Source organism: Betta splendens, chromosome 1 (genome assembly GCF_900634795.4).
Source record: "Betta splendens chromosome 1, fBetSpl5.4, whole genome shotgun sequence".
Classification (NCBI taxonomy): domain Eukaryota; kingdom Metazoa; phylum Chordata; class Actinopteri; order Anabantiformes; family Osphronemidae; genus Betta; species Betta splendens.
The window spans coordinates 15,812,480-15,822,991 of NC_040881.3; the positions used below are offsets into that span (position 1 = coordinate 15,812,480).

The 10,512-nt window shown below is 45.4% G+C and overlaps 2 protein-coding genes across 2 annotated transcripts; one reads left to right on the forward strand and one right to left on the reverse strand.

Moving 5' to 3' along the window:
* Window positions 1-33: 33 nt before the first annotated feature.
* Window positions 34-3,680, reverse strand: sgsh (N-sulfoglucosamine sulfohydrolase (sulfamidase)). The gene is made up of 9 exons (XM_029128900.3): window positions 3,375-3,680; window positions 2,770-2,930; window positions 2,583-2,688; window positions 2,090-2,463; window positions 1,902-1,983; window positions 1,619-1,822; window positions 803-969; window positions 504-721; window positions 34-417 (listed from the first exon to the last, which is right to left on the reverse strand). Exons 1-9 carry the CDS (start codon window positions 3,457-3,459, stop codon window positions 234-236), a joined length of 1,581 nt encoding a protein of 526 aa, XP_028984733.1. The 5' UTR covers window positions 3,460-3,680; the 3' UTR covers window positions 34-233.
* Window positions 3,681-3,703: 23 nt separating this feature from the next.
* On the forward strand, window positions 3,704-10,086 carry slc26a11 (solute carrier family 26 member 11). The gene is made up of 14 exons (XM_029128771.3): window positions 3,704-3,861; window positions 5,083-5,322; window positions 5,398-5,590; window positions 6,156-6,241; window positions 6,327-6,543; window positions 6,642-6,820; window positions 6,967-7,039; window positions 7,166-7,277; window positions 7,344-7,399; window positions 7,604-7,744; window positions 7,816-7,943; window positions 8,436-8,535; window positions 8,651-8,784; window positions 8,962-10,086. The coding sequence occupies exons 2-14, from the start codon at window positions 5,119-5,121 to the stop codon at window positions 9,067-9,069; spliced, it is 1,731 nt and encodes a 576-aa protein (XP_028984604.1). The 5' UTR covers window positions 3,704-3,861; window positions 5,083-5,118; the 3' UTR covers window positions 9,070-10,086.
* Window positions 10,087-10,512: the final 426 nt, after the last annotated feature.

The window sequence follows — 10,512 nt, forward strand, 5'->3', positions numbered from 1 at the left end:
TGTGTGTGTGTGTGTGTGATACACACGTCAGTGCTTCTCTGACTCTGTTTATTTGATTCTATGCATTATCAGTCACTCACCTGCATGAAGATGTATCTTTACATTATTAAAAAAAGCTTTATTTGGTTTATTGTTGAGCATTGCAGCAGCACTTACAACAATATGAAAGCTAAATATAAATCATGTATCAAAATATATATTCAGGTGGTGCGATTAGTGTGTGTCAGAGTCCATCAGAGGCCATTGTACAGTGGTCGGCAGCGTGGCTCCAGTTTGTCCTCCAGGACATAGTCTGGTCCACACACCCAGGGGTCCCCGGTCTCCCACTGCCACTTCTGCAGACTCTGCCTCAGTGTTTCCAGCACGGCGCTGTAAGACGGGTCTGACACCAGGTTCTTGGTTTCCAGTGGGTCTGTCCTGTGTTAGTGAAGTACAAGGTGTCAGCCAAAGTGTAACAGTGATGATGCAGTAAGTGGTAAAGACCACACGTCGCTGTAGCAGACCTGGTGTCGAACAGCTCCCAGCGCTCCCTGTAGTAATACTCCTCCAGGCTTTTGAACCAGTGCGTCGGCTCACTCAGTACCGTGTGGTTCAGGAGGTCCTGGAAGGTGGGAGACACGTACAGGTCCTGGTCGATGGGGAAGGGCATGCGGTACTGGAGGTTGTGGAGCAGGCGGTACGCCCCCTGGTGGATCGATCGCATCGGGTAGAACATGCTTATCTGAAACAGAGGGAGCAGCGCAGGCGTCAGCAGCAGAGCCCTGCGTCCGGATCCTCGGTGGCGCCGGTGATGCTGGCAGACCTCATGCAGCGACTGGCTGGCATAGACCGTGTGCCAGCTGCCGGGTTCGGTGACCAGAGCGGGCAGCAAGGAGCGGCCCGTCAGGTGGACCGGAGCGGCAGGGTTCCCAGGGAGCACGTAGGATGGGTAGGGAATGGAGAACCAGTCCAGGACGGTTGGAGTGATGTCTGCCCACAAAAAGACACGGCAGAGGGTGAAAAAGCCTGATTACATGGTTTTTGGGGAAAGTTTACATATCTGCCATACAATTAGTCTCTGTTCTTTTATGCTGTTCAAAGGGGAAAAGATGAAAAACAGACTGTTTTCTTTGGCTCCCAAACCTCACATTTAGTTTAAGTTACATGTTCAAATAACATAACTGTTTCATGTGAAATATTCATAATTTACAATTGTAGTTTCATTTTTTTACTCTCTGCTTTTATTGACGCAGCATCGTTGTGACCCCCTCTTGTGGACAATAATGCATGACATAAAAACCTAGACACCACTATTTGCTCTTTCGTGTCTGCCGGTGGTTTACAGTCTGGGGATGTGAGGACCCAGAACGTTCCAAGGAAAGTCTGAATACTCAAAAGAAGAATAAAACAAAATGTTACTGTTTAATATTTCTGACTTTGCATATGGAACTCTATGAAAAAAGACACGAGACGCTTTTAGTTGAGCTGCTCACAAATTCTCCCTCACTAAGGAAATACCATATAATAAAATATGATGAGCCACAAAATGAGCACATATGTCACTACTGAACCGCGAGCTGCTGTCCAGCGTGTGATCACAGCATGTGCTATTCTTCAGCGCTACCTTGACCTGTCTTACCCAGTAGGCTGACGTAGGCCTGGCTGGTGTCTCCCCATCGCTCCCTGTGCTCTGGAGAGGACACCAGCATGGGCTCTGCAACCCCTGACTCATACAGGTTGGTTCTGCCGTTGGGAAAGGGGATGCCATTATCTGAGCTGTAGATGATCAGGGTGTCGTTGTCATAGCCGGCCTCCCTGAGCTCCTGAAGAACTAACCCGATGCCTGTGGAAGCAGTTGAAACCGTTATTGTTTACTGTTCAGTCAAGTTCCTCTGGTTGCGTTCGTGTCCTTGCCTCCATACCCTGATCCAGCCTGCTCACTGTGGTGTACTGTGCAGCCAAGTCTGCTCGCGCTGCAGGTGTGTCTGGCACAAAAGGAGGGACCTAAAGTACAGATGTATGTTATTACAAAATTATTTGGTGAAAATTAAATTATTAAGTTAAATAAATTAAATTATTTGGTGAAATATAATTGTTGTAAATCACTGACCTTTACTTGCTCTGGTTTGTAATAAACTGGTTTCCAGTCAGGAATTCTACCCATTCCCATTTCACCGTTCCCAAACTTCTCACAGAAAGCTCCATACTGAGGCTGTGAATGTCCACATCGGTGGATGTCGTGAAAGGCAACGTAGAGGAAAAACGGCCTCTCTTTCTCTTTTGTATCATCTCTGTTGCCCTTATTTTCTTTTCTCCTCTTTCGCTCCAATGCTTCCTCTTTATGGAGGTGGAAGAACTTGCGGACCAGGAGTTTAATACGAGTGATGTTCCTCCCCACCTGCAGGACAGAGCTGTTTTCTTCTGTGTAGGCAAAATCAAAAGGGTAAACGGATCCAGGACCAACGTGCTTCTTCCCAATTATACCTGTGTGGATAAAGAGAGAGAGAGAGAGAGAGAGAGAGAGAGAGAGAGAGAGAGAGAGAGAGAGAGAGAGCATGTATGACTGCAGACTGAAAATGAACATGTCTCGCCCGGTTACGTACCTGTGTGTACGTTGGCTTGTCTTAGTAGCAGCGGTAGGCTTTGTACAGCATCAAATGAGTTAAAATTATGGACCCCCTGATGAAGACCATACATGCCATTCTGGTGCTGAAAGACAGGACAAACACAGCTCAGCGTCGTGCCTTTGTGCGTATGTGTTCCTCCTCCAAGTTCCTCTTGCTGTGTTACCTGTGGCAGGCCTGTGAGGATCGTGGAGCGGCTGGGAGAACAGCTACTAACAGAGGCGAAGGCCTTGTTGAACACCAGGCTGCGCTGGGCCAGGGCGCGCAGGTGGGGTGTGTGGACCACAGAGTTGTTGTACACCTCTGTCTCAAAACCTCCATCATCCACTGGAAGAGGACCAGCACAAAACAAAGCAGCAGGATGTGTCTATTTATATCTGTAGGAACACTCGAAAATTGCACCAATACACTGTTAAACTATTCTGCCATTTCCAAGGCCTGAGCATCAATCTCTGTAGTCAGCTGATTAGCTATAGACTAGTAACGACAAGTTTAACGTCTGGATTATCAAGGGTCTAGAATGGAGTAAAGGTCAGTGCAGAGCTGTACTAAGAGGCCAAATCAATGAAAAACAGCTGTCAGGTGTGTATTGATTTATATTCCTCGTTCTCTTCTGCACAGTGTTTGAATACATTATTATATGTGACCACTACAAGGATCATTAGGATCCAGAAATTTTTAAAAGACTGCTAAAAAAAAAATCATCAATCTTAATAAAACGTTGTTCTGTTTTCCCCACTGTCTGATGCAAAAATAAAAACGCGAACTTACCGATTATTAAGAGGACATTTCTCGTCTCTGACTCTCCAATCCAACAAGATGCCAGCATGAGAAACACTAACTCAAACAGCACCATGACGCCTCAGCAGCAGTTCACTGTTAACGTCGCCGGCCACGTTGCAGTCATTAAATCATAAAGTGCTAACTTAAAATAAGCGGTCGAAACACTTGTGTTTATAAAACACTTCTCCAAATTAAAAGACATGTGACATGAAGGACCAGTGGAGTTATAAACCAACAACAAGGCAAACCATAAACAACTAAGCGTCACCTCTTCCGGGTCCCGCCCACCGGTCGTCACATGACACCGGTCACGTGTCCACAGAAAACAGGAACCTGCTTTTTGCTTCCCCAGCGAAATCGAAGATGAATGTGGGGGGAAGTCGAGTATGAGGGAACAGCAGCACTTACAGAAACATGGACCTGACAAATCACTGCAAAGGAGCAAGAGACGCGTTTAAAGAGGAGACACAGTAGAGTAAGAGTTTGTGTCAGTGTTGTGTTTGTTTGTCTGTTCATCCCCTCCCTTCTCTATTGAGACTGTTTTTACCTTATCTACTACACTTGATCTATTACTGTTGTATTGATTCCCCCCTAATCTATGTATCGTGTTGTGGTTCAATTACAATTTGTTGTGTTTTCCTAAATAGTTTCGTTTTTTGGGGTGATTCTTTTCTTCTTTTTAACAATTTTTGTTTTGTTGTATTTATTTGTTTCTGTTCTGTGCAAAAAAATCTTTTCCCAGGTTCACAATTCAAGAGTTTGACAAGGTGGCTTATTCTGTTAACCTTTGAAGATTCTTATGTCCAACATAACAGGATGTAAATACTGGTAATAATAAGTGTAGGTAGCTCCTAACAGAGGAGAAAGTTTTGTGTCTTTTTGTTGGGTTATTTTATGCCTGTGGACAACTGTGGGTTGTAAAATAGTTTCTGCTGGAAGACAAGCATGCAAAGTGCCAGGCCGTCGCATGATGAACAGCTATAAAACCTGTTTTGGGGCAGTGTCACAGAATGGCATGTGGATTGTCTGTCCTCACGAGGCCACATTAGAATAAACAAACAGAGGCATGCATCTGAAACAAGTGACTGTCACTTACTTTGTATCATTGTGTATTTGTTCAGAAAAACTCACAGATAAACTGACTCATACCCGCCCATGGAGCACATCAGTGTTGTGTTTGAGTGCTGGGCCTGTGGAGACAAAGGACTCACACAGTATGTGAGGATGTTTTATACCATAGAACGATAAACTCTCCTTTGTTTTGCTGGTATTTGCATGTAGATTGTTGGTGGTGCACCATGTGGACAGCTTCTGGACTGTGACTGTTGTGTCACCTGTAAACGTGATTATGATGTTAGATGAGTCAGAGGCGATGCAGTCGTGTGTAGAGCAGCTACAGGTATGGACTCAGGACACAGCCCTGGGAGGGCCTGTGCTGAGCTCCAAAGGGCCCAGTCCTTGTTATAAAGGCTGAACTGTAGTCTATGAAGCGTGTGCTGACGCAGCCTGTAGAGCTGCAGCGATGGCGTCCCCTGTTGACCTATTTACTCTGTAGATGAACTGGTGCTGGTCGAAATTTGGTGGGAGGAAGGACCTAAGAGGTTGTAGGGCAAGTCTGTCAAAGCACTGTATAAAGTAGAATTATTACACATAGAGCTGCACACACCTGAAGCCTCACTCTGCTTCCCGCCTCCAGGTCCCCTCTCTTCACCTGTGACCTCTGACCTCTCTCATGGATCGGCCTGTGCGTGGGGGACTGTCAGCTCGGGGCTGCTGCTCCTACAGCGCCCTGAAGGCCTGCCTGCCCGTCCTGTCCTGGCTGCCCAGGTACAACATGGGCTGGCTACAGATGGACCTGCTCGCAGGCCTTACCGTCGGCCTGACGACTGTACCGCAGGCGCTGGCCTATGCTGAAATAGCCGGACTGCCTGTGCAGGTGAATCCAATTGACCGTTTTTCATTTTAATGTTTAATTTCACTTCTATTTATGTGAATTAATTTGTCTTTGTAGTTTGGGCTGTATTCTGCCTTCATGGGAGGATTCATCTACACTGTCCTGGGGACGTCAAAGGACGTGACGCTGGGTCCCACGGCCATCATGTCGCTCCTCTGCTTCTCTGTGGTGGGGGGGCAGCCGCACAGAGCCGCGCTCCTCAGCCTGCTCTGTGGACTCGTCCAGGCTGCAATGGCCCTGCTCAGATTAGGTGAGGAGAGGGTTATTGGAGTCACGAGGAAACAGCGTGGCTGCAGTTTTTATGTCAAAACCCGTGAGCGTTCAAGGTTAGATTTTATAATGACGTGATGCAATATTTTTTTCAGTCTGTGTTGAGAGTTACAACAAGGAAATGAGAACACGTGTCATGTTGAAGGTGAAAGTGATGATGCATAGATATGGATGTACAGTATGAATATAGGCACTGACATTTATTGTGTGCTGCCGCTGCCTCTTTCATCCTCACAAACAGGATGCAGTTTTATCCGAGAATACTTGAATTAATCCACCTTTCACGCACTGCAGGTTTACAGGCAACATGACCGTGGCTTATTAATTGATACTGATATGTCTTGTTCACATTGCCTGCTGCTACTGCAGCGGTGTCCAGCGCTGGCTCATTTCTCTGAAGGGCCCAGATATCGTCATTGTTCCTTTATCTTCATTCAGTGCTATTCTAATATGTTAGTTTCAAGTGTTATGCGGTTGAGTGGAACTGACACTCAACCGCTTTTCTGTGAAATCTGGAGGTTCGTTCACCAACGTGTCTTCTGCAGGTTTTCTCTTGGACTTCATCTCTTACCCCGTAATAAAAGGCTTCACGTTTGCTGCTGCAGTTACCATTGGGTTTGGTCAGGTCAAGGTACGGAGACACACTGGGCACATACAAACACAAACCAAAAGAAAGAAGCAACCTCGCATTGATGCCTTGATGTTTCTGTTCTCAGCATATTCTGGGACTGAAGGGGGTCCCTCAGCAGTTCTTCCTGGAGGTTTATTACACCTTTCATAAGATCCCAGAGGCCAGGCCCGGAGACGTGGTCCTCGGTGTCATCTGTCTCTTTCTGCTGGTCATGTTTAAAGTCATGAAGACGAATCTGGGCTGTGACGACGGGTCTGCATCATTGAGAGTCACCAGGAAAATAGTGTGGGCTGTTGCGACCAGTCAGTATCTGTGCTTCAGTTGTGCCTCTGCGCTACGTTTTAGCTACTGTGCAAGTTTAGGATTTCTGAAAATCGTGGGGTTTTTTTTCCTCTTTTAGTGCGTAATGCTCTGATAGTCGTGGCTGCATCGTTGGTAGCTTTTTCTTGGGATGCTTCTGGTCACCATGTGTTTACTATCACTGGAGAAACTCCTCGAGGGCTCCCCCCATTCAGGCCCCCACCCACCTCAGACACCACATCCAATGGCACCGTTGTCTCCTTTGGAGACATTGTTGAGGTAAGAACGAAGGACAAGTAACAGGATGAAGGCAGGGGCGTTTCTTAACTGCTAAATATTAAATTGCAACATTCACTTTGTAGAATATCTTCATTTCACGTGAGCTGTAGCTGACTGACCAGTCTGCCTCTTTGTTGTTTGTGCAGGACTTCGGAGCAGGGCTTGCTATGATTCCCCTCATGGGTCTCCTGGAGAGCATTGCTATTGCTAAATCTTTTGGTAAGTGCTTTTAGTGATGAAGTCACTCGCTCTAGTCTCTTTCGTCCAGATGCACATTTCTAAAAAAACATTTTTACTGATAATCAGAAGCATTTAAACAAAACCTGCATTTCTGTTTCACCTCAGCAAGTCAGAATGACTACAGGATTAATGCCAATCAGGAACTGCTGGCAATCGGTCTGACCAACATTATGGGCTCCTTTGTGTCTGCTTACCCCGTCACTGGCAGCTTTGGAAGGTGTGTATGTGAAAAAAGCCAGAGAAGACGAAGCGTCAGGTATTTACAGTGTGGTGTTTCCTCCAGGACGGCCGTGAACTCCCAGACTGGGGTTTGCACTCCTGCGGGAGGGATCATCACCAGTGAGTGCTTTTTCATTAGATCTCTGCTGCCCTCTTGTGGTTTCACCCACACCAGAAATATTAATTGGCTAAACATTCAAATCACTTTGTTGTTTCGATGGACTGTAAAGTTCCCAGTTTATACAGGTGCCAATAACAAGATTCACTGTCTGTGGTTTTGCAGATTCCTTGTGTTTTATCCATGACCTTTTCTTTTGTTTGCAGGTGTGATAGTGTTGCTGTCCTTAGCGTTTCTCATGCCGGCCTTCTACTACATCCCCAAAGCCTCCCTGGCTGCTGTTATCATATGTGCAGTAGCACATATGGTGGATTACCGCATTGTGATTAAGATGTGGAGGATATCCAGTGAGTGTCTGCTCAGTGTTTATTCGACCCTTGTGTTTATTGCTCTCAAACCTGATGCCTGTGTGTTCCAGAGTTGGACCTGGTGCCGTTTATTGTGACCTTCCTGCTGAGTTTCTGGCAGGTGCAGTACGGGATCATAGGAGGCGTTGCTGTATCTGGAGTCCTGCTGCTGTACAACACTGCCAGACCCCAGATAAAGGTACACTGATACTCAGCACTGAGTGTGAGTGTTTGAAGCTCAATCCAATGATGAAACCCGTTTACCTACCCTCCCCACAGCTTAAAGCTGGTGATTGCGAGAGCGTTTGTCAGAAGTGCATGACGTTACAAAATCTGAACTAATGAGGTTCAAACTTGGCTGGAACACAGCACAATGTGGCCATTGTATTAGCGAAGGGAGTGATTGGGCGGTTGGATGATATATTATACTGACATCAGCAGTTCCTTAACAAGTGACAGGAGCTTTGATGTCATTGTGCTCCAAGGTCATTTATAGATGTTCCATAATCTCCCTAATGAACAGATCCTATTATCCTTTGAGGGAGTACAAAGTTAATTATTAAACTTTATTCCAGTCATTTGAATCAAAAACGATATCTGTCATAGACGAGTTGAATCATGATCATCAGGCGTCATCGCTTCATCGTATCTAGACTCTTGAGGGTGATTTGTGTTAATGCCGTGTGTGCAGGTGTCTGATCACGGTGTGCTGGTGATGGAGTTGAGCAGTGGCCTCAGCTTTCCTGCCACAGAGCATCTGAGCCACATCCTACACAGTCAGGCTCTGCAGGGTAAGCCTTTGCTGGTTAAGTTAGTAAGGCTTTTTTGTGTGATGATCCCAGTTGTTTTTTGTAGATTTGTTTTGTTTTTTCCCGTCATTCACTCCCCAGTCTCTTTCCCTCCCAGTTTCCGCTCCACGGTCAGTGGTGCTGGACTGCCATCATGTCAGCGTCATAGATTACACAGTAATCAGCGAGCTCGGGGACCTGCTGAGGCAGTTCAGACTACGGGATGTGGAGCTTGTGTTCTGCAGGTTGCAGGTATGATACACATGTCTCACCTTCTCAAACCACACAAGCTAAAACACACAAAACATATAATAAATGAAAAATAAATGTTAGATGTGGAAGGCCAGTGTTAATGCCACATCTCAGCTCAACAGTCCCACTTTGCACTGTACTCTGTTACACTAGTTGTCTTTTTCTGCCCCCCCTTAGCCGTCCGTCCTGCAGAAGCTTGTAGCTGCTGACCTGAAGGACTTCAGGTACACAGACAGTGTGGATGCAGCGCTGCAGGTGGAGTCACACTGCCTGCTCGACTACTGACACCGAACCCCTGCAGTCGCATTCTGGAGAGAAAAGGCAGCAACAACACACCTCGCTGACGTTTCTGAACTGGGATTATTGTGCTGGTATCTGTTGACATGAAACTGTGATAAACCGCCACCAGCAGATCATTGACCGGCAGTGAAGGGAGCAGTATCTGCCACTGGCCAAGTTGTTTTACATTTGGTTTTATCAAGTCTGTTGCACTAAACGTTTTATCTGCTCAATTTATTATCAAAAACGACTGCAGTCATGTTGGTTGCGACACTACGCTCCTTACGCCTTAATGCATTGGACCAGATGTGTTACCTATATAGCTATAGTTACCAGCATTTTGTATACTTCTGAGAGATATTTTGTAGTTTTTAAAAATGAGGCAAATAATATAACTGATTTACATTCCAACTGCTTAGAGGGAAAGAGCTGTCAGAGACCAAGTTTTCAGATAGTGAACAGAGCACAGCGACCTCAAAGGTCACCCATTGTTATGTGTTGCGTTATTTGTCTATGTAAAATCAATTTTTATCTGACTGACACACCTGTACAGAGGATAAATCAAAGGGTAATTTATCTGACATAAAATGTACTCATTATTCCTGAGTGAAAACTTTGCATCAATATTTTAACTGCTAACAGGTGTCATGGTAGAAGGTGTCAGATGATGAATATACTCCATGTTTATGGAGGTAATGCCAGTGGATGAAGCAAATCTGTTTCATTTGACGTCACATCCTGTGGAGCTTTTACTTGATACACATTGAGCAACTCTATTGAACGGCCTGGAGCCCGCAGCCTGAGCAGCTCTGCACCATTTGCTGCATCCAATGTTTTTTAGACTCCAAAGCCACCTCAAGTCTGTTTCCACTTTGAGGTTAAAGTGGCAGTTCGACACTTTTAATAAATGTTTGTTGATTAATTATAAAATGCACTCATTACATGAATCCAGCAGCTTAATGTCAACCAAAGCAATAGAAAGTTTCAAATGAATGTTTTGCAGAAAGAGGAATTCAGTTACGACATGTTATGGTTTGGTGTGCTCTTTTTTTAATACTAATAATTCCTTATTTATCGTATGTCAGAATGAAATTGGTGTTCTGCATTGAACCCATCCCCTATTGTGGGCTGCCACTCAGTGTTAGTGGAAGTGGAACTCACAGTGAGCTACAGTATGTGAAGTGTCTTACTGAAGGACACTCCTGATGACAGAAGCCGGGCCGAGACCTTGTGCTTCCCATGCCAGGCTCCACCAACTGAGCTACAGCCATCTTCACTGATAAAATAAATGATGATGCTACCAGACAAATGGCATCAAACTGACACTTTTATCATCCAGGTAGAAATTCACAGTCAAAACACAGATTCCACTGAATGAGGAGGAAGTTATGATGAAGGAATATTGATCAGTCAAAGCATGTTCAAAGGGCTTTTACAGTAATAGAAGGA